General features: G+C 45.5%; 1 protein-coding gene across 2 annotated transcripts; it reads right to left on the bottom strand.

Annotated features, from left to right (window-relative positions):
- Positions 1–267: 267 nt before the first annotated feature.
- Positions 268–24,028, bottom strand: LOC148512038 (uncharacterized). 2 transcript variants are annotated; one of them, XM_088482339.1, is made up of 5 exons: positions 23,955–24,028; positions 18,286–18,364; positions 18,070–18,167; positions 8,545–9,079; positions 268–3,404 (listed from the first exon to the last, which is right to left on the bottom strand). In XM_088482339.1, exons 2-5 carry the CDS (start codon positions 18,320–18,322, stop codon positions 1,921–1,923), a joined length of 2,154 nt encoding a protein of 717 aa, XP_088338465.1. In that variant the 5' UTR covers positions 18,323–18,364; positions 23,955–24,028; the 3' UTR covers positions 268–1,920. The 2 variants fall into 2 exon arrangements, with proteins under 2 accessions (XP_088338465.1, XP_088338464.1); XM_088482338.1 differs by having other exon boundaries at positions 268–3,407.
- Positions 24,029–24,197: the final 169 nt, after the last annotated feature.

Consider the following 24,197-nt stretch of genomic DNA (forward strand, 5'->3'; position numbering starts at 1 on the left):
TGGCCCAGGCTGGATTGCAACTGTACATGGCAATGTGGAACGCTGGGCTGGAGATCCAGGATACAACCCAAAATGGGACCATGTTACCGGACCACTAAAGGAAATCGTCAAATAGATCAAATATTTCTGACAAAGCGCACATGGGATCCAAACACACACTCACTCCTCCCCATACATTATACAGGCTATCACCTCATCACCTACTTACTCCATCTTCTTTTCTCTTTCAAATCATCTTAAAAATGACGAGCAGTGAACTTGGGAGGTAATTACAGATTTTATTTGTGTACAGTCCATAACACTTTATATCATATACATATATACACTGGTATTATTTTATCATCTGCTTATTCAACAGGATGTATTCTCATGGACATTGTTAGTCACAAAATGGCTGCCTCCGCTGTAAATGTTATAAAAACCATCCTACATTTGGTATTATGATCAGAGAAGGGATCGTGATACAAATAACATACACCATGACACATACAGGTTTATGTATGAAGCAGTAAAACGCGTGAAGTGGCCCATAAATACCAATCAGCTTTGAAGTAGCATTTATCAAGTACAGTTGAGCTGATTGGTTGCTATGGGCAACTTCTTTACTGGTCCACTTCTCCACTGCTTCATACATAAACCCCAACAGGTGAAGATGGTTTAATTGAGCTTGAAACCTAAGTGGTAGGGAAACACTAGGCACATAAAGGCAGCAGAATAAGAATTGAAGCTATTGGTTGGGATACATGTCCATTGGTACAATGGCTGTGCCAAAGTCCTGGCACCAGGCATTGGTGGATTAGACTATGTTATTAGTCCATGGCAGTTAATAACCAGTGTCAATAGGTGACCATTCAGTACATCGTAGCTGCAGTAATCAGGGGAGTGTGACTGTGTGTCTTGTCACCTATAACAGACTGCAGTGTACTTCACAGTCTTAAAAAGTCAAAATGCCTATATTTTGTGTGGGTGTATCTGCATGTGAATTGCTACGTTACAGTGTGAGCGGCTGTGACACTAACGTAGCATTTCGCATGCAGATACACCCACAGAGAATATAGACATGCCGCATATCATATTAATCAGCAGAAGCTGCTCGTGAATCCGATTCGCATAACGATAAGACGAAAGGTAAAAAGTCGCACGGAAAGATGCTCTGCACTAGAGTTGCACGACGCTCTCACATTATGTTTAACGGGACTTGTAGCGCACGGATGTAAGATGTATATGGACCTATCTGTATCTCGGGGGCAGTCAGTGGTGAAAAAAATGTCTGGTGGGGACCTGAGGTCTATGATGCATCCCAGACTTGTGATTCCTCTCACTCAGGTGGTCGAATTACCGGTCCCCTAGAGTAGCACCCACCATGGGAATATATAAGGCGAGCAGCCTGCCCATCATGCAACCTATTTGTCCAAGGGCTTGGGAGCTGGAAGACTAATCACACAACACTGATGACCTTCACGAGGAGTTGAAGAGGTATTTTCTTTCACAGTAAGTAGCCCACACAGTGGAAGCCAGTGGTTGGCTGGAGGAGATACCTCTAGCAGCACTTCTTCCGAATGATTCCAGGCTACAGCAGATATCTCATCTATCAATGGAAGCCTAGCAAAAAGTGCCTAATTCAGACAGTACTTTAAAACAACTGGAGGTTACAGGGATATAGAAAGAGGAGGAGAGGTATACAAAGAGAAGTTACATTTAAGAAGATCTGTCTAGTCTTACAGTAGGTTGATGGTACCCAATCCATCTTTGTCTGTTAACAAAAAATAAAATTATGTTATTATACCTGAAGGTTACAGTTGCTCTCCTTAAAGTACACACTAGAAATGTATTTTTTTTAATAACCTAATTTGATAAGGTAGACATGCTGTATGTTACAGTTTTGAGTGTATAGCTAGAAATTGTTTTATGTCTAATAGCTTATGGGAGTTTCTGTTCTCCTTTATGTGTTGTCTGATGTTTAAAGAGAGCTGATTTATGTGTAAAACAATTCCCACACTCAGAACATGGAAATGGTTTCTCACCTGTGTGACTTCTCTGATGCTTAATAAGACTTGATTTGTGTGTAAAACATTTCCCACACTCAGAGCATGGAAATGGTCTCTCACCTGTGTGACTTCTTTCATGTTCAACGAGATGTGATTTCTGTGTAAAACATTTCCCACACTCAGAACATGGAAATGGTTTCTCACCTGTGTGACTTCTCTGATGTTTAAGTAGATTTGATTTCTTTCTAAAACATTTCCCACACTCAGAACATGGAAACGGTTTCTCACCTGTGTGAATTTTCTGATGGTCAAGAAGGTTTGATCTCTTTGCGAAACATTTCCCACACTCAGAGCATGGAAATGGACCCTCACCTGTGTGAGTTCTCTCATGTCTAACAAGATGTGATTTATTTGTACAGCATTTCCCACACTCAGAACATGGAAATGATTTCTCAACTGTGTGATTTTTCTGATGTGTAACAAGATATGATTTCTTTGTAAAACATTTCCCACACTCAGAACATGGAAATGGTCTCTCACCTGTGTGTCGTCTTTTATGTTCAACAAGATGGGATTTCTGTGTAAAACATTTCCCACACTCTAAACATGGAAATGGCTTCTCACCTGTGTGAGTTTTCTGATGGTCAGCAAGACCATCTTTGCGTGTAAAACATTTCCCACACTCAAAACATTGAAATGGTTTCTCACCTGTGTGACTTCTCTGATGCCTTATTAGACTTTTCTTTTTAAAACTTTTCCCACACTCAGAACATGGAAATTCAATCTCACCTGTGTGACTTCTCTGATGTTTTATAAGTTGATATGTGTGTGTAAAACATTCTTCACACTCAGAGCATGAAAATGGTTTCTCATGTGTGTGACGTCTCTGATGTATAATAAGATGTGATTTTCTTATAAAACATTTTCCACACTCAGAACATGGAAATGGTATCTCACCTGTGTGACGCATCTTATGTTCAATTAGAAGTGATTTACGATTAAAACATTTTGTACACTCAGAGCACACAAAAGGCTTTTCACCTGTGTGTTGTCTCTGATGTCTATGAAGATGGGTTTTCTGTGTGAAACATTTCCCACACTCAGAACATGGAAATGGCTTCTCACCTGTGTGGCTTCTCTGATGTCTAACAAGATGTGATTCCTGTGTAAAACATTTCCCACACTCAGGACATGGAAATGGCCTCTCTCCTGTCTCAGCTGTACTATGAGCAGTAATAACCGATTTATCTGTCGAACATTCCTCATGATTAGAGGGCACACTGACAAGTACTGAATGTATATTTAGGGTAATGGGGTTTTCTTCTGAAGTCTCTTGTATAATGTTATCATCTTCTATTTTAAAATCTGTTGATAAAACGAGATGTCCCTCTGAAGCATCCCTGCTTCTGCATCCATCTGCTGGAAATAACAGTTTCATACTATTAGTCAGTGCAAAAGGTTTAGTGGTTTTATCCATTCAGTGCTAAGGACAAGGGTGGCTTGTTCTCAGCATATACCTCAAGTCAAACTCTTCCTTAGCATTGAAGGAGTTCAAAGGAGAAATCAAAAAATGCACCAACCATTCCTGTGTGTGTGTTTTAACAAAATAGGCAGGGTTTATCCACTACACTTCAGAAAATACTGACAAACCATGGGATGTGGTAGGAGGGTACTCAATCCCCAATCACTTCCAATCTGGAAGATATAAGCACGGGAGCGTCCTCATTTGTAAGGAGAGTCTACTATGTGCCCACTAATAAATATTGTCTGATAATCAGTGTGATCACTAGACAATAACTCCAACACTATGGAAATCATCACAAAATCCAGGAATAGTAGGAGATCTTCCCCATCCTAGATTTAATAAATTCATGTCACCCTAATTTGAAAAAGGGGAGCTATGGTGTTTCAAATGAAGCATAAACTTTGTGATTATCTGGCGAGAATAGTGACAATATAAAATACCAAAAGGTGAGAAAAAAACACCAACTCTCATGGCAGAAACTATATCAGAAGAAAAATGGTCTCCCATATGAAATATTTAAGGCCTACCAACTGCAAAGGCTTAAACGGAGATGATTGTAATGTCCTATACACCAAACTGAGGTCCCAAGGCACCACAGGAGGCTGCATATGAAGGTGGTCTGATTATCAGGTATTAAGGCTAGACGCCTCTAGAAGGTAACAGGATCATCGAAGGCACAGCTCTCTGTCCTAACTGCAAACAAGCATTAAACCTGTACTGAAGAAACTGAAATTTGAAGTGGGAAAAATAATCTTCACATCAGGAAACATAGTTTGTATAAAGCTGTCAGATAAGCTCTTGGATTTTAAAATGGTGGCTTCAATAGCCATCACGTTACTGTCAACTGAAGTAAAGCCGGATTACTGAAGAGACCTTGGGATAAAATCGGAACACAGAGGCAGATGATATATTCAAGCTGCAAATAAACTGAGATCAGAATACCAAGCTCTTCTCTGCCAATCTGGGACCACGAGAATGATCCGTACCCTCTCTCAATCGTTTCAGAACCCTTGGTTGCATTTCTACTGGGTAGAACAGATAAAGTGGAAACGTCCATTGACAAACCAAGTTGTTCAAGTAGGGTCTCTTCTGAGAGCAGTAATTGCTCACCTTGTAGTTTTGCCATGTCAAAGTCCAACATATCCCAATTCTCCAACAGAAGTTGAAATACCTTCAGATGGAAGGATCCCTTTATAGGATGAAGGTCCTCCCTACTCTGGTAATTGGCTTCCCAGATTTTTACATCTAGAATGAAGGCGGCTGTGATGGCTGGTACATGTTTTTCTGCCCAAGTCATGATTCTGAAAGGCTCCCTCATGAGCTGGGAACATTTGGTTCCTCTTTGGTGATTTAGATGTGCTACAGCCATAGCATTGTCTGATTGAATTTTTACTGGTTTCCACAGAGAATATTCTGAGCACTGTATAGAATGAGGAAAATTGCCCTTATCTTCAGATGTTGATAGGAAGTGTAAACTCCTCCGGGATCCAATAATGATAAAATAAGTAATGTAGAGACTGGCGTCTGTTGAAAAGGAAAGTTTAACCCAAATGGCTGCTAGGCGCCCCCTGTCCAGGTAGTCGGCAACCCACCACCAAGAGGGAGACACACAAGTCTTTGAAGACATTTTGTTGAGAAAAGTGCAGGTGAGATTTGTTCCATTTCTTTTCTGTGGACCTCTTGAGTATGGAACCGGGCAAACTGGATGGCATTGAATGTTGACACCATTTTGCCCAGGAGTCTCATGCATAAATGGATGATCACCCAGGACGGAGTAAAAATAGATTGCAGCATGGTTTGAAGGGATATAATCTGGTCTAGAGAAGGGTAAACTCTCTGAAGGCAAGTGTCGAAGATAACCCCTAAGAACACCATCTTCTAAGATGGAGCAATATTGGATTTCATGGTTGACAATCCAGCTGTTAGAAACCAAACCGCATTCTGCCAAGTCCAACTGGGTCCTCATCACCCCTGGAGAGTAAGCTTTTACCAGGAGATTATCCAAGTCTGGGATTGCCGTCACCCCCAATGTCCTCATACGGGCCACCATAATCTTAGTGACAATATGAAGGGTGGTAGGAAGTCTGAAGGGTGGAGCTAGAAATTGGAAGTGATGTTCCTGCACAGCAAATCATAGATGTTGATGTCTGTCCCAAATGGAAACAGAGATAGGTATCTTGTATGTCTGCTGACAAATTCTCCCTCTTCCATGCTGGCTATGACAGACCTCATTGACTCCTTTATGAACTTGTCCAACTGTAAATGGGTATTTAGATACTTTAGATTGAGAATGGGTCGACTGGACCCTTCCAGCTTCTGAACCAGAAACATATTACTATAGATACCTACTCCTCTATGTTCTGGAGGAACATATATCATCACCAATGCCAAGAGATTTTGAATAGCACACTTTTTTGCATGGATAGTTATTTGATCTGTAAGATCTGAAGTGAAGAAATAATAAGGATAAGTATGCAATCTGGTATCCTCTGGATAGAATTGCTGACACAAAGGCATCAGAAGTGATCTTTTGCCACATATCCTTTAATTGAGGGTAGACTGGCTCCCACCACAGATTTTTTTTTCAATAAGAGACAACCTCTTCATACTGTAGGTTTGTCGGGGAGCTGAATGATGGCCAGTCCAGGCCTGTCTACATCTTGAATGTCCTCCTCGGCAAGACGAAACCCAACCTTGTGACTTGGAAGGACCTCTTGCCGGCATGCAAAAGGAATAAAGGAAGGAACTTCTGACTTTGGGGGAAGATGAAAGAAAAAGTACTTTTTCCTCTCATAGATAACACTATGATCTTATCCAATTCTGGACCAAAAAGAACTTAATTCACAAATTGTAAGGCTTCCAGAGTCTATTTGAATTCATCTCCATGCCATAATTGCAGCCAGATATGAGCATTAATCAATTCTGCATCTATAGAAGCCTCTCCTAGAAAAGCAGAGTCTAAAACCCCCACTGGACTTCACCAGCAGCCCCCCACAAGAGGACATGACTTAATTGAGTGAGGGCGCAGGATGCGGCCCAGTGTTGTTGGTCCCCACCGTGAAAGCAACAGAGTACTTAGCTGGTATGAGGATCCTGACTAGAAACACTGTAGATGGAAATGCGGGTATGGATCTGCTGCTGTCGAGGAAACTGAACCCCGGAAATGATAGAATACTGTAAGAGTATATTTCTAAAGAGGGAGCACCTATGTAGAACACAATTGGTACTCAGGCACTGAAAGAGCACACTGAGCAGGTTCTTCTAGCGCCTGGCTGATGGGTGATTCCCCGCATGAGGCATCAATGCTGGAGTTTAGTGGTAACACCTGAGAGAGGTATTATGTCATCTCTAGCCTGAGACTAAACCCACCTAAGTTCTGTTAAGAATTCACATTAAGAGATGCAGCAATTAGTAACATGCAGAGTGTTGGAGGCAGGTCAGTGATGTCTAAGACTGCTGGTACTAACAGTTTCCTTTTGAAAATATAGGTATGTGGAATTTCAGACTTTGCTGAATCCGGGATACGTAAAGCTGGTTTCACCAAAAATATATTTTCCAGGTCATCCTCAGGAGGAGATAAATTACCTTTTTCTTATTTCTCCATAAAATCAATCTTGAGAATAGAGTTCCAGTATAGAAGAATTCTCCCATGAACAGAAGACCTCTGGAACCTGGAATTTCTGTCGTCTAAAAGTATAACCTTACATTTTTCTCCAGGGAGGGCGAAACCTGTACCAGGCCTAACAGCAGAACAAGCCAAATCCTGCACACAGGAAGGCTCTTCTGCTGGAAAAAATAAAAAAGAACACTAAAGATGCTAAAGTAACCCCAGTTGAGAAATCATGTACCTTAGAAAGACCTGCCACCACACTGGAAAAGACAGGAAGCCTTGACGACTGTTTATTTGCAGTCAGTTGAATGGAAAGCTTAATCACAACCTCTGTAAGGATGGTAGCCCAAGCAGGTGCATCTATAGGAGCAGGCCCAGACGAGTATGGACGCTGACCCCCAACCTCACAGGCTGCACAGAAAGCATTCTGGTCAGGGTGTGCATGTACACATTTAGACTGACCCTTTGCACAAGCAAAAAAAATTTCAGTGAGGGACTTGACAAATAGCTCTTCCTAGACGTGATATAGAAATAAACTAAATAAAAAGCAACAGAACAGTAGTTGTAGATCGACAAGTGAACACTATAATGTTATATAAAAAGTGGCCGTCTGTATACCTTCTGTTAATGTAGCTCAGAAGGAAAATCCTACAGATGAAATTGGTAGGAAAATAGATATATGTTAATCCTAAACACCGAACGCTTAGGAAATTAAATCAGTAAACGTACAGAGTAATACACATCGAGGCTGTTTGCCATAAAAACATGCTCCCCTGAATGCCTAGGTATAGACGAGGAGGGGCAATGAGAATGACCCTGTTCCTGAAGATGCCCGCTGCTGCTGAGTGCAGGCACAGTTTGGGTAGCTTTGCCCAAGGTAAAAAAATGGCTCAGGAGGAGAACTTACAGGAAAACAAATTCCTCCCCGCCTATTAACACTATAGAGTAGAATCCAAAGGATGGACCACAGTAGTCTCCTCTCTGTTAATGCAAGAGTCTGCAGAAGCCGCCATTGCACAACACTCCTCTCTCCTCAGACACCCTGCTACACACTCTTCTTGGTATATCTGGGAGGGAAAAGGGTTCGGGCCACGGTTTAAAATAAAAAATATATACCTCCCATCAGTAGGAATGAGCAGCTATTCACCATCTACAAGGGTCTCCAGTGCACGGTACCGGTTTCCATACGCCATGTGGAACAAAAAGGATGGGTGAAGGAGGACACATCTGTATGAGCAGCATAAGCGATCCGCGCCATCCATGTGCACACATAGGTAGCAAAAGGAAACCCGTGAAGCAGCCGCTGTAAGTCGCCCAAGTAGCAAAGGAGAGCTAATAAGTTATATTAAAGCTTTGGTAGAGACAATCACTGAGTGGACAGGAAAGCCACAGGCTAGTGGTAGCAAGTGTTTATTACTCACCTGTGCTGATATCTGTAGGGATTTCCTCCTCCTTACACTTCTGATTTCTCCTCACATACGTGTCTTCTTCTCCCTCTATATCTTCTGCCTTCATATCAGTCACATACGTCTCTTCTTCTCCCTCTGTATCTTCTGCCTTCATATCAGTCACATATGTCTCTTCTTCTCCATCTTCTGCCTTTAGATAAGTCACATACGTCTTTTCTTCTCCCTCTGTATCTTCTGCCTTTATATCAGCCACATTAGTCTCTTCTCCCTCTATATCTTCTGCCTTTATATCAGTTACATTCGTCTCTTCTTCTCCCTCTATATCTTCTGCCTTTATATCAGTCACATACGTCTCTTCTTCTCCCTCTACATCATCTGCCTTAAGATCAGTCACATACGTCTCTTCTTCTCCCTCTATATCTTCTGCCTTCATATCAGTCACATACGTCTCTTCTTCCCCCTCTATATCTTCTGCCTTTATATCAGTCACATACGTCTCTTCTTTTCCCTCTATATCATCTGCCTTAAGATCAGTCAGACTTTCTCCCTAAATAACCGAAAAAAACAGGATTTTTATACTTACCATTAAAATCCATTTATTTGATTTCATGGGGAGCACTGGAGAATACCTAGGGGGCAAAGGGAATGGTGGAGGAGCCTGGCACTTTATTCATACAAAAAGTCTGAGATGTCTCTTCGCCTTACCACACCCCAGCAGGCCCAGCGAGCTCAGTTAATAGTAAATAATAGAAAAGGGGAGGAGGGAAAAAGACCGGAACAGACAACCATACAGAGCACAGGGAGGGCATCCAATGTACCCCATGGAATTAAAGAAATGGATTTAATTCATAAGTACATAAATCCGCTTTTCTTTTTCATCCATTGGAGGGTACGCTGGGGACATGTCAAAGCAATCCACAAGGAGAGCACTGTATCCTCGGTCATGTAAACGGAACAACCACGGTGGCGGAAACATCTCTCAAAACAGCTGAGAAGGAATCCACAGTGGACATCAGAAAGGCCAGCCAACCCCGTGGGAGCATGGGCCACACCGAGGGCCACGCACACCGACACGACTCTAGTCCAGTGGACAGAGGAATAGAGAAACACAGCACAAGTCGATGCATGGAAGAACATGACCTCCACAAGCAGGGAATGAGGACAACCTAGACGCAGAATACAATCTCTAGGAGAGCAGAGCCTAGAGATGAGGAGGATTGCCATAGCAATTCTTCTGATGGATCTAGAACCCCCCCCTTCATGGGAGAAGTTGGACCAAAGATCCAAGAAAGGAAGAAAAAACCAAGGAGAAGAGCCAAAGGCATACGGCTCCCACACCAAGTACAGGAGGCAGAACACCAAGGAGACCCCCGGAGGAACACAAGAAGAACCACACCCAGTGGTTCCCTAATCATAACATCCACAGCCTAGGATCAAATCGTGAGAGGCTACACATACCTAAGGCAAGAGCCTTGAGCCTCATACCAGGAAAACTAGGACCACTATAGTCTGCCGTGAAAAGCTTTTGAGAAGCATGTAATAGAAAAATGGCGACACAACAAGGAACATCTTTAAGATCTCTCAGACATAGAAACTATGCAACCGGAAGCATTGGAGACTAAGCATCACCATGATGAGTCACTAATTACAGACTGGACAACACAAAGGTCCTAGAAAAATAAAAAACATACCAGAAGACTTCACAGTACAGTGATCGCGAAAAGCGGAAAAATTTGTGGGTCCTGGAGACCTTTATAAAATTGGAGTCTGTTTCTGGGTCCCATCACATATTATGGTGGGGTGAAAGCAGGCAGCAGCTGGGACAGTGCTGGTGGGCAGGTAGCAGTTGGGGTAGAACTGGGGGAAAAGGCAGGGAGAAGATGGGGTAGAGGGGAGTAAGGCCAGGCAGTGCTGGGGCTAGGGAGGGGGTAAGTGCAGACAGCAATTGCGACAGTGCTGGGGGGCAAGGATAGATAACAGCTGACACAGTATTGAGGTGCAAGGATGGGGCTAGGGGCAGACAGTCCAGAGAGTAGAGAGGGGGCAATACTATGGGCAAAGAGGTAGTTAGGGGCAGACAGTGCTGAGAGTAGAGAGGGGGCAATACAATGGGCAAAGAGGTAGTTAGGGGCAGGCAGTGCTGGGGGTAGGGAGGGGGCGAGGATAGCAACTTGGGCAGTACTGGGGGCAAGGAGAAAGTTAGGGCTGGGTAGAGAGGGTGAAAGTGCAGGTAGCTGGGGCAGTACAGGGGGCAAGGAGAAGGTTAGTGGCTGGCAGTGCTGAAGGGTAAGGAGGGTGTAAGAGTAGACAGCAGCTGGGGCAGTACTGGAGGCAAGGGGCAGGCAGTGCTGGGGGTAGGGAGGAGGTAAGGGTAGACAGCAGCTGGGGCAAGGAGGAGATTAGGGTTAGGCATATTTACAGTGCATCACACAAAGGAGTACCCCATAAATATAGTGGCCCACATACAGCAGTGCATTTAGAGAGTGTAACACACTGGAGTGCCCTCAATTTTTAACAATATTTTATTGGGAGGACATTGTAATGAAATAATGTAAATAGTCCCTCACCAGCAGTGTACAGCTCCCTGGAGGACAGTGTAATAATAATGTATCTAGTCCCTCACCAGCAGTGTACAGCTCCCTGGAGGACAGTGTAATAATAATGTATCTAGTCCCTCACCAGCAGTGTACAGCTCCCTGGAGGACAGTGTAATGATATAATGTAACTAGTCCCTCACCAGCAGGGTACAGCTCCCTGGAGGACACTGTAATGATATAATGTAACTAGTCCCTCACCAGCAGTGTACAGCTCCCTGGAGGACGGTGTAATGATATAATGTAACTAGTCCCTCACCAGCAGTGTACAGCTCCCTGGAGGACACTGTAATGATATAATGTAACTAGTCCCTCACCAGCAGTGTGAGGACAGTGTAATGATATAATGTAACTAGTCCCTCACCAGCAGTGTACAGCTCCCTGGAGGACAGTGTAATGATATAATGTAACTAGTCCCTCACCAGCAGTGTACAGCTCCCTGGAGGACAGTGTAATGATATAATGTAACTAGTCCCTCACCAGCAGGGTACAGCTCCCTGGAGGACAGTGTAATGATATAATGTAACTAGTCCCTCACCAGCAGGGTACAGCTCCCTGGAGGACAGTGTAATGATATAATGTAACTAGTCCCTCACCAGCAGTGTACAGCTCCCTGGAGGACAGTGTAATGATATAATGTAACTAGTCCCTCACCAGCAGGGTACAGCTCCCTGGAGGACACTGTAAAGATAATGTAACTAGTCCCTCACCAGCAGTGTACAGCTCCCTGGAGGACAGTGTAATGATATAATGTAACTAGTCCCTCACCAGCAGGGTACAGCTCCCTGGAGGACGGTGTAATGATATAATGTAACTAGTCCCTCACCAGCAGTGTACAGCTCCCTGGAGGACAGTGTAATGATATAATGTAACTAGTCCCTCACCAGCAGTGTACAGCTCCCTGGAGGACAGTGTAATGATATCATGTAACTAGTCCCTCACCAGCAGTGTACAGCTCCCTGGAGGACAGTGTAATGATATAATGTAACTAGTCTCTCACCAGCAGTGTACAGCTCCCTGGAGGACAGTGTAATGATATAATGTAACTAGTCCCTCACCAGCAGTGTACAGCTCCCTGGAGGACAGTGTAATGATAATGTAACTAGTCCCTCACCAGCAGTGTACAGCTCCCTGGAGGACAGTGTAATGATATAATGTAACTAGTCCCTCACCAGCAGTGTACAGCTCCCTGGAGGACACTGTAATGATATAATGTAACTAGTCCCTCACCAGCAGTGTACAGCTCCCTGGAGGACAGTGTAATGATAATGTAACTAGTCCCTCACCAGCAGGGTACAGCTCCCTGGAGGACAGTGTAATGATAATGTAACTAGTCCCTCACCAGCAGGGTACAGCTCCCTGGAGGACGGTGTAATGATATAATGTAACTAGTCCCTCACCAGCAGGATACAGCTCCCTGGAGGACAGTGTAATGATATAATGTAACTAGTCCCTCACCAGCAGGGTACAGCTCCCTGGAGGACAGTGTAATGATATAATGTAACTAGTCCCTCACCAGCAGTGTACAGCTCCCTGGAGGACACTGTAATGATATAATGTAACTAGTCCCTCACCAGCAGTGTACAGCTCCCTGGAGGACACTGTAATGATATAATGTAACTAGTCCCTCACCAGCAGTGTACAGCTCCCTGGAGGACACTGTAATGATATAATGTAACTAGTCCCTCACCAGCAGTGTACAGCTCCCTGGAGGACAGTGTAATGATATAATGTAACTAGTCCCTCACCAGCAGTGTACAGCTCCCTGGAGGACAGTGTAATGATATAATGTAACTAGTCCCTCACCAGCAGTGTACAGCTCCCTGGAGGACAGTGTAATGATATAATGTAACTAGTCCCTCACCAGCAGTGTACAGCTCCCTGGAGGACGGTGTAATGATATAATGTAACTAGTCCCTCACCAGCAGTGTACAGCTCCCTGGAGGACAGTGTAATGATAATGTAACTAGTCCCTCACCAGCAGTGTACAGCTCCCTGGAGGACAGTGTAATGATATAATGTAACTAGTCCCTCACCAGCAGTGTACAGCTCCCTGGAGGACACTGTAATGATATAATGTAACTAGTCCCTCACCAGCAGTGTACAGCTCCCTGGAGGACAGTGTAATGATAATGTAACTAGTCCCTCACCAGCAGGGTACAGCTCCCTGGAGGACAGTGTAATGATAATGTAACTAGTCCCTCACCAGCAGGGTACAGCTCCCTGGAGGACGGTGTAATGATATAATGTAACTAGTCCCTCACCAGCAGGGTACAGCTCCCTGGAGGACAGTGTAATGATATAATGTAACTAGTCCCTCACCAGCAGTGTACAGCTCCCTGGAGGACAGTGTAATGATAATGTAACTAGTCCCTCACCAGCAGTGTACAGCTCCCTGGAGGACAGTGTAATGATAATGTAACTAGTCCCTCACCAGCAGGGTACAGCTCCCTGGAGGACAGTGTAATGATAATGTAACTAGTCCCTCACCAGCAGGGTACAGCTCCCTGGAGGACGGTGTAATGATATAATGTAACTAGTCCCTCACCAGCAGGATACAGCTCCCTGGAGGACAGTGTAATGATATAATGTAACTAGTCCCTCACCAGCAGGGTACAGCTCCCTGGAGGACAGTGTAATGATATAATGTAACTAGTCCCTCACCAGCAGTGTACAGCTCCCTGGAGGACAGTGTAATGATATAATGTAACTAGTCCCTCACCAGCAGTGTACAGCTCCCTGGAGGACACTGTAATGATATAATGTAACTAGTCCCTCACCAGCAGTGTACAGCTCCCTGGAGGACACTGTAATGATATAATGTAACTAGTCCCTCACCAGCAGTGTACAGCTCCCTGGAGGACAGTGTAATGATATAATGTAACTAGTCCCTCACCAGCAGTGTACAGCTCCCTGGAGGACAGTGTAATGATATAATGTAACTAGTCCCTCACCAGCAGTGTACAGCTCCCTGGAGGACAGTGTAATGATAGAACGTAACTAGTCCCTCACCAGCAGGGTACAGCTCCCTGGAGGACAGTGTAATGATATAATGTAACTAGTCCCTCACCAGCAGTGTACAGCTCCCTGGAGGACAGTGTAATGATATAATGTAACTAGTCCCTCACCAGCAGTGTACAGCTCCCTGGAGGACAGTGTAATGATAATGTAACTAGTCCCTCACCAGCAGGGTACAGCTCCCTGGAGGACAGTGTAATGATATAATGTAACTAGTCCCTCACCAGCAGGGTACAGCTCCCTGGAGGACACTGTAATGATAATGTAACTAGTCCCTCACCAGCAGTGTACAGCTCCCTGGAGGACAGTGTAATGATATAATGTAACTAGTCCCTCACCAGCAGTGTACAGCTCCCTGGAGGACAGTGTAATGATAATGTAACTAGTCCCTCACCAGCAGTGTACAGCTCCCTGGAGGACAGTGTAATGATATAATGTAACTAGTCCCTCACCAGCAGTGTACAGCTCCCTGGAGGACAGTGTAATGATATAATGTAACTAGTCCCTCACCAGCAGTGTACAGCTCCCTGGAGGACAGTGTAATGATATAATGTAACTAGTCCCTCACCAGCAGTGTACAGCTCCCTGGAGGACAGTGTAATGATATAATGTAACTAGTCTCTCACCAGCAGTGTACAGCTCCCTGGAGGACAGTGTAATGATATAATGTAACTAGTCCCTCACCAGCAGTGTACAGCTCCCTGGAGGACAGTGTAATGATAATGTAACTAGTCCCTCACCAGCAGTGTACAGCTCCCTGGAGGACAGTGTAATGATATAATGTAACTAGTCCCTCACCAGCAGGGTACAGCTCCCTGGAGGACAGTGTAATGATATAATGTAACTAGTCCCTCACCAGCAGGGTACAGCTCCCTGGAGGACACTGTAATGATATAATGTAACTAGTCCCTCACCAGCAGTGTACAGATCCCTGGAGGACAGTGTAATGATATAATGTAACTAGTCCCTCACCAGCAGTGTACAGCTCCCTGGAGGACAGTGTAATGATATAATGTAACTAGTCCCTCACCAGCAGTGTACAGCTCCCTGGAGGACACTCTACCTCCCCAGTCACCAGTTCTGCAACTCCCCAGGGTCCCACTCTTCCCTGCTGGTAGATCTGCAGCTCACTGGTGGTCACTACTCCTCCGCGTTGGTAATCCCCGCGGCACGGTCACTCTGCTCCCCGATGCAGGGGCAAATGCAGGACTTTTAAAGGGGGGTTGATAGATAGATCTTTGTATATAAACCTAAACACACAATCATGCGCACACATAGCTTACATACATACATAGTTTACACATACACAAGCATACTTGCACACACACACACACACAACATTCATAGATACATACATAAGCAAACTTACACACAGTGTACATACATACACACACACACACTCACAGTATACCTACATATCAGCATACATACAGGACATACACACAAACAAACACAGTATACATAAATAAATATACACACATACAGTACACACAGTATACACAAACATACTTACAGTATACATACACACACAGTACACACAGTATATACACACACACATACTTACAGTATACATACATACACACACAGTATACATACATACTGTACATACACTCACATAAACAAACTTACAGTATACATACACACACAGCATACATACACACACAGTATATACTGTACACACACACAGCATACTGTACACACACACAGCATACATACATACTGTACACACACACAGCATACATACATACATACAGTACACACACACACACATCAGTATACAGTACTTACAAAGCTGAGGGCTGAGTGGTAGTAGGAGATCACTGCTGGAGTCCATGTTGGCGGAGACATCCTGTGCAGAGAGCTCTTCCAGTCAGCTCTGTGTCTGTAATAGCTCCGTCCCTCCTGCAGGTGGCCTCCGGGGGCAGAGACAAGGCTGTCTCCTCTCTAGTAAACACATTTGGCTCACAGGGGGGTTTCTTCCCCGCTGCAGTCAGTGCTGTTGCTCCCGCGGAGTGGCCACTCTCCTCCACACTACTGACAGTGCCGCAGGGAGAAGGACCAGAGCTAGCAGAGAAGGGAGAAGCCTTGTGGCGGGCGAGAATTCCTCCGCGCAGACGTGCAACATCCCGCCCACTCCCGTAACTACCAATAGTTAAAGCTACTGTACACTACAGAGGGAGGGGTCCAGCCCGGGAAGCATATTCCCCTCTCTCTGCCTCGCAGCCCAGCCCGCCCTTGTCAGTCACTTAATTGGCAGCAAGGGATTGGCTGTAGCGGAGCGCGTCCCCAGGGAGCCACTCATTTGTAAATAGTGAGTCCCTGGTCCTCAAAAGTGGGTAAAATACGCGCTATAGCGCGTATTTGCGAACACAGAAAGTAGACGAAAGCATTATTCAGACAAACCAGTAGGCCCACAAACCAGTAGGCCCACCTAAACCTCCCATAAATAGCCGAGGCAATAAGGGGAGAGCTGAAGATGCACACGGTCATCATACAGGGAAGAAAATGGCAGGTTCTCAAGGCCAAGGACAGAAACTGTAAGAGGTGTTCAGAAGACCCTACCATGTCTAGGTCAGGGTGACCCAACTAGCCCCCCAGAGGTTGACAGCAAAAAATGGTCATGGAACAGGACAGAGAAGAAAAATGCAAGAGCTCCTTAGGAAGATGATCTGAACCTTACCGGTGTAAGAATAACCACGCACTGAAGGGGCCCACAGAGACCTAGGGGTGTACTTAGATTATGAGCAATACACCAGCTAGGAACAGCAACAAAAAAGGAGAAAGAACTAACTTGGTTTAAACCAAACCTAAAACTGGAAAAGGCCGGTACACAGGGCTGCATCTCCGAAGACCACCAACTCTGTGGATAAGAGGAACTAAAGGTGACAAGGAGTCAATAGTAGACGTGAATCTTCGAGATCTGCCCTTAATTGCTGTCACCCTTGAAAATTTTACTGCATCTGTCCGCGGATGGACCAAGGATGGGTGTTGAAACAAACATGAAGGAAAACTATACAGACTAAAGAACAGGACAGGCTTTAATGGAAATAGTGTCCTAGTGGGCACTGGGCAGTAGTCACAGGAAGCCCGACCCAAGGGCAATGAAAAATGGCAGCATAGAAATATAAAGAGGATGACAACGCCTGGAAGGTAAGACACCTGGTACCGTGCTCGAGAGGCCTTTCTCCAACCATACCAAACAATTGCTCAAAGGCAAATTCAAGAAGACACCAGGAGGTGTCTTTGTTAACATGACGGTCCTTTTTTGGGCACCTGAAGGGGTGTGTCAAACGATGTCTGTGGCAGTTGAAAAGTACTAGAGTTCACTATTAAAATATTGACCAGAAGACGCCTGGACAACGTTCAAGGTTACTGACCCATGTTTGAAGTGCAGAGAAAAGAACCCTCCAGCAGGTTGTGTACAAATGTGCACTATATGGGGTCCATGACCCTGCGTTTTACTTCCTGATCTTGAGACCTGAGCCTCTACCTCAGAAGCGGCGGGTCCCTCCGGAGGTGTTCCCACGGGTCAGGCCGACTCCTGTAGCCAGAGTCTGCCCGTAGGAAAAGGAGAAAAATAAAAGAACAAATTAATCAGGCTGCCCAGAAGACTTAGGAAAAACTGCCTGGCTCCACCGGGATGTCAACCTAAACTAAGCTCGCTAGGCAATCTGGGAAATGGAGGTGGTGGAGCCAGGTAAGAGTTATTAAAGTGCCAGGCTCCACAACTGCCAATGCCCCAGAGTAATCTCTAGCGCCCCCCAGTGGATAAAGGAGAAAACAACAAAAATATATTTAAATAGAGACAGATTATACTCACTGAGATAACAGTATAATATCAGTGTATAATACACACACAGCTTCTTTACAGATTATATAGTGACAGTCACTTTGGTATATTAGTGAGACCCTAAATCCCACCTACCTGATGCTCCTGTGGGATCCTGTGATTCTCCTCTGTACAATCCTGGGAATAAAGAGGACGGGGACATCTCTCTGGGGTATTTCTGTTACTGGGTCCATCTGTAGGAGACACACAGTGACTGAGTACATTGTATATATGTTATTATCAGGTGATGTGTATATATAGGGGTCCTCATACCTGCTCTCCCCTGTACAATAAATAACAGTTTCCTCTTACCCAGTGAGGTGAGGGGCCGGTGATTCTCCATCATCATGTCCTTGTACAGACCCCTGAGTTCCTCTATATACTCAACCTCCTGCATGGAGACATAGATAGCGACAACCTGACACCTTATAGGAACCTGACATACACAATGATACAGTCATCACCCAGACACATCCCCTGGTGTTACTGTATAATGTCCTATTCCCAGCAGTCACCTCTCCAGTCATCACCCAGACACATCCCCTGGTGTTACTGTATAATGCCCCATTTCCAGCATTCACCTATCCAGTCATCACCCAGACACATCCCCTGGTGTTACTGTATAATGTCCCTTTCCCAGCAGTCACCTCTCCAGTCATCACACAGACACATCCCCCGGTGTTACTGTATAATGTCCCATTCTCAGCAGTCAACTCTCCAGTCATCACCCAGACACCCCCCCGTGTTACTGTATAATGTTCCATTCCCAGCAGTCACCTCTCCAGTCATCACCCAGACACATCCCCTGGTGTTACTATATAATGTCCCATCCCCAGCAGTCACCTCTCCAGTCATCACCCAGACACATCCCAAGGTGTTACTGTATCATGTCCCATTCCCAGCAGTCACCTCTCCAGTCATCACCCAGACACATCCCCTGGTGTTACTGTATAATGTCCCATTCCCAGCAGTCACCTCTCCAGTCATCACCCAGACACATCCCTCTGTGTTACTGTATAATGTCCCATTCTCAGCAGTCAACTCTCCAGTCATCACCCAGACACATCCCCCGGTGTTACTGTATAATGTCCCATCCCCAGCAGTCACCTCTCCAGTCATCACCCAGACACATCCCCTGGTGTTACTGTATAATGTCCCATACCCAGCAGTCACCTCTCCAGTCATCACCCAGACACATCCCCAGGTGTTACTGTATCATGTCCCATTCCCAGCAGTCACCTCTCCAGTCATCACCCAGACACATCCCCTGGTGTTACTGTATAATGTCCCATTCCCAGCAGTCACCTCTCCAGTCATCACCCAGACACATCCCTCGGTGTTACTGTATAATGTCTTATTCCCAGCAGTCACCTCTCCTGTCATCACCCAGACACATCCCTGGTGTTACTGTATAATGTCCCCTTCCCAGCAGTCACCTCTCCTGTATGTAGAGGTAGGGATAGAGGAGGATGTGTGTAGAGGTAGGGATAGAGGAGGATGTATATAGAGGTAGGGATAGAGGAGGATGTGTGTAGAGGTAGGGATAGAGGAGGATGTGTGTAGAGGTAGGGATAGAGGAGGATGTGTGTAGAGGTAGGGATAGAGGAGGATGTGTGTAGAGGTAGGGATAGAGGAGGATGTATGTAGAGGTAGGGATAGAGGAGGATGTATGTAGAGGTAGGGATAGAGGAGGAGGTATGTAGAGGTAGGGATAGAGGAGGAGGTATGTAGAGGTAGGGATAGAGGAGGATGTGTGTAGAGGTAGGAAGATGTATATAGAGGTAGGGATAGAGGAGGATGTATGTAGAGGTAGGGATAGAGGAGGATGTATGTAGAGGTAGGGATAGAGGAGGATATATGTAGAGGTAGGGATAGAGGAGGATGTGTGTAGAGGTAGGGATAGAGGAGGATGTGTGTAGAGGTAGGGATAGAGGAGGATTTGTGTAGAGGTAGGGATAGAGGAGGATGTATATAGAGGTAGGAATAGAGGAGGATGAAGGTGGGGATAGAGGAGGATGTATGTAGAGGTAGGGATAGAGGAGGATGTATGTAGAGGTAGGGATAGAGGAGGATGGAGGTAGGGATAGAGGAGGATGGAGGTAGGGATAGAGGAGGATGGAGGTAGAGGTAGGGATAGAGGAGGATGTATATAGAGGTAGGGATAGAGGAGGATGTGTGTAGAGGTAGGGATAGAGGAGGATGTATGCAGAGGTAGGGATAGAGGAGGATGGAGGTAGGGATAGAGGAGGATGGAGGTAGGGATAGAGGAGGATGTATGTAGAGGTAGGGATAGAGGAGGATGTGTGTAGAGGTAGGGATAGAGGAGGATGTGTGTAGAGGTAGGGATAGAGGAGGATGTATATAGAGGTAGGGATAGAGGAGGATGGAGGTAGGGATAGAGGAGGATGTATGTAGAGGTAGGGATAGAGGAGGATGGAGGTAGGGATAGAGGAGGATGGAGGTAGGGATAGAGGAGGATGGAGGTAGGGATAGAGGAGGATGTATATAGAGGTAGGGATAGAGGAGGATGTGTGTAGAGGTAGGGATAGAGGAGGATGCGTGTAGAGGTAGGGATAGAGGAGGATGCACGTAGAGGTAGGGATAGAGGAGGATGTATGTAGAGGTAAGGATAGAGGAGGATGTGTGTAGAGGTAGGGATAGAGGAGGATGTGTGTAGAGGTAGGGATAGAGGAGGATGTGTGTAGAGGTAGGGATAGAGGAGGATGTGTGTAGAGGTAGGGATAGAGGAGGATGTGTGTAGAGGTAGGGATAGAGGAGGATGTGTGTAGAGGTAGGGATAGAGGAGGATGTGTGTAGAGGTAGGGATAGAGGAGGATGTGTGTAGAGGTAGGGATAGAGGAGGATGTGTGTAGAGGTAGGGATAGAGGAGGAGGTGTGTAGAGTTAGGGATAGAGGAGGGTGTGTGTAGAGGTAGGGATAGAGGAGGATGTATATAGAGGTAGGGATATAGGGGGATGTATGTAGAGGTAGGGATAGAGGAGGATGTATGTAGAGGTAGGGATAGAGGAGGATGTATGTAGAGGTAGGGATAGAGGGGGATGTATATAGGAGGTAGGGATATACGGGGATGTATATAGAGGTAGAGATAGAGGAGGATGTATATAGAGGTAGGGATAGAGGAGGAGGTATATAGAGGTAGGGATAGAGGAGGTCGTAGGTAGAGGTAGGGATAGAGGAGGATGTATATAGAGGTAGGGATAGAGGAGGAGGTATATAGAGGTAGGGATAGAGGAGGATGTATGTAGAGGTAGGGATAGAGGAGGATGTATGTAGAGGTAGGGATAGAGGAGGAGGTATGTAGAGGTAGGGATAGAGGAGGATGTATGTAGAGGTAGGGATAGAGGAGGATGTGTGTAGAGGTAGGGATAGAGGAGGATGTATATAGAGGTAGAGATAGAGGAGGATGTGTGTAGAGGTAGGGATAGAGGAGGATGTATATAGAGGTAGGGATAGAGGAGGATGTATATAGAGGTAGGGATAGAGGAGGATGTATGTAGAGGTAGGGATAGAGGAGGATGTGTGTAGAGGTAGGGATAGAGGAGGATGTATGTAGAGGTAGGGATAGAGGAGGAGGTATATAGAGGTAGGGATAGAGGAGGACGTAGGTAGAGGTAGGGATAGAGGAGGATGTATATAGAGGTAGGGATAGAGGAGGAGGTATGTAGAGGTAGGGATAGAGGAGGATGTATATAGAGGTAGGGATAGAGGAGGAGGTATGTAGAGGTAGGGATAGAGGAGGATGTATGTAGAGGTAGGGATATAGGGGGATGTATATAGAGGTAGGGATAGAGGAGGATGTGTGTAGAGGTAGGGATAGAGGAGGATGTATATAGAGGTAGAGATAGAGGAGGATGTATGTAGAGGTAGGGATAGAGGAGGATGTATGTAGAGGTAGGGATAGAGGAGGATGTGTGTAGAGGTAGGGATAGAGGGGGATGTGTGTAGAGGTAGGGATAGAGGAGGATGTATACAGAGGTAGGGATAGAGGAGGATGTATATAGAGGTAGAGATAGAGGAGGATGTAGGTAGAGGTAGGGATAGAGGAGGAGGTATATAGAGGTAGGGATAGAGGAGGAGGTATGTAGAGGTAGGGATAGAGGAGGATGTATATAGAGGTAGGGATAGAGGAGGATGTATATAGAGGTAGAGATAGAGGAGGATGTAGGTAGAGGTAGGGATAGAGGAGGAGGTATATAGAGGTAGGGATAGAGGAGGATGTAGGTAGAGGTAGGGATAGAGGAGGATGGAGGTAGGGATAGAGGAGGATGTATGTAGAGGAAGGGATAGAGGAGGATGTATGTAGAGGTAGGGATAGAGGGGGATGTATGTAGAGGTAGGGATAGAGGAGGATGTATATAGAGGTAGGGATAGAGGAGGATGTATGTAGAGGTAGGGATAGAGGAGGGTGTATATAGAGGTAGGGATAGAGGGGGATGTATGTAGAGGTAGGGATAGAGGAGGAGGTATATAGAGGTAGGGATAGAGGAGGAGGTATATAGAGGTAGGGATAGAGGAGGATGTATATAGAGGTAGTGATAGAGGAGGATGTAGGTAGAGGTAGGGATAGAGGAGGATGGAGGTAGGGATAGAGGGGGATGTATATAGAGGTAGGGATAGAGGAGGATGTATATAGAGGTAGGGATAGAGGAGGATGTATATAGAGGTAGGGATAGAGGAGGATGTATGTAGAGGTAGGGATAGAGGAGGATGTATATAGAGGTAGGGATAGAGGAGGATGTATGTAGAGGTAGGGATAGAGGAGGAGGTATATAGAGGTAGGGATAGAGGAGGATGTGTGTAGAGGTAGGGATAGAGGAGGATGTATGTAGAGGTAGGGATAGAGGAGGATGTATGTAGAGGTAGGGATAGAGGAGGATGTATGTAGAGGTAGGGATAGAGGAGGATGTAGGTAGAGGTAGGGATAGAGGAGGATGTAGGTAGAGGTAGGGATAGAGGAGGATGTGTGTAGAGGTAGGGATAGAGGAGGATGTGTGTAGAGGTAGAGATAGAGGAGGATGTATGTAGAGGTAGGGATAGAGGAGGATGTATATAGAGGTAGGGATAGAGGAGGATGTATGTAGAGGTAGGGATAGAGGAGGATGTAGGTAGAGGTAGGGATAGAGGAGGATGTAGGTAGAGGTAGGGATAGAGGAGGATGTAGGTAGAGGTAGGGATAGAGGAGGATGTAGGTAGAGGTAGGGATAGAGGGGGATGTATGTAGAGGTAGGGATAGAGGAGGATGTATGTAGAGGTAGGGATAGAGGAGGATGTGTGTAGAGGTAGGGATAGAGGAGGATGTGTGTAGAGGTAGAGATAGAGGAGGATGTATATAGAGGTAGGGATAGAGGAGGATGTATACAGAGGTAGGGATAGAGGAGGATGTATATAGAGGTAGAGATAGAGGAGGATGTATGTAGAGGTAGGGATAGAGGAGGATGTATACAGAGGTAGGGATAGAGGAGGAGGTATATAGAGGTAGAGATAGAGGAGGATGTATGTAGAGGTAGGGATAGAGGAGGATGCATATAGAGGTAGGGATAGAGGAGGAGGTATATAGAGGTAGGGATAGAGGAGGATGTATATAGAGGTAGGGATAGAGGAGGATGTATATAGAGGTAGGGATAGAGGAGGAGGTATATAGAGGTAGGGATAGAGGAGGATGTATATAGAGGTAGGGATAGAGGAGGAGGTATATAGAGGTAGAGATAGAGGAGGAGGTATATAGAGGTAGGGATAGAGGAGGAGGTATATAGAGGTAGGGATATAGGAGGAGGTATATAGAGGTAGAGATAGAGGAGGATGTATATAGAGGTAGGGATAGAGGAGGAGGTATATATAGAGGTAGGGATAGAGGAGGAGGTATATAGAGGTAGAGATAGAGGAGGATGTGCACCAGGTGAGGTCACAGGCACTAAGTGATGACGTCAGGGTGGTCTCCGTGAAGGGGATATTAGACATACCGACTCAGCAATCTCTCCCCAGCTCCCGGGTGACGTCACTTCCGGGCACAGCCACCCCCCCTCTGATCAGTGACGTCAGCTGTGATGTAGTCAGTCCGCCCGGAGCCTCCCGCGCTATAATATCTGATCTACATCCTATAAACTACATTACCCGTCATCCTCTGCTCGTGCGTTCCAGCTGACTTCCTGGTTCTGCGTTCCAGGGACAGGAAGTGATTTCTCCTCTATGGTCTGAGCCCTGAT

Source organism: Taudactylus pleione, unplaced genomic scaffold, assembly GCF_031769625.1.
Source record: "Taudactylus pleione unplaced genomic scaffold, aTauple2 ptg000285l, whole genome shotgun sequence".
Classification (NCBI taxonomy): domain Eukaryota; kingdom Metazoa; phylum Chordata; class Amphibia; order Anura; family Myobatrachidae; genus Taudactylus; species Taudactylus pleione.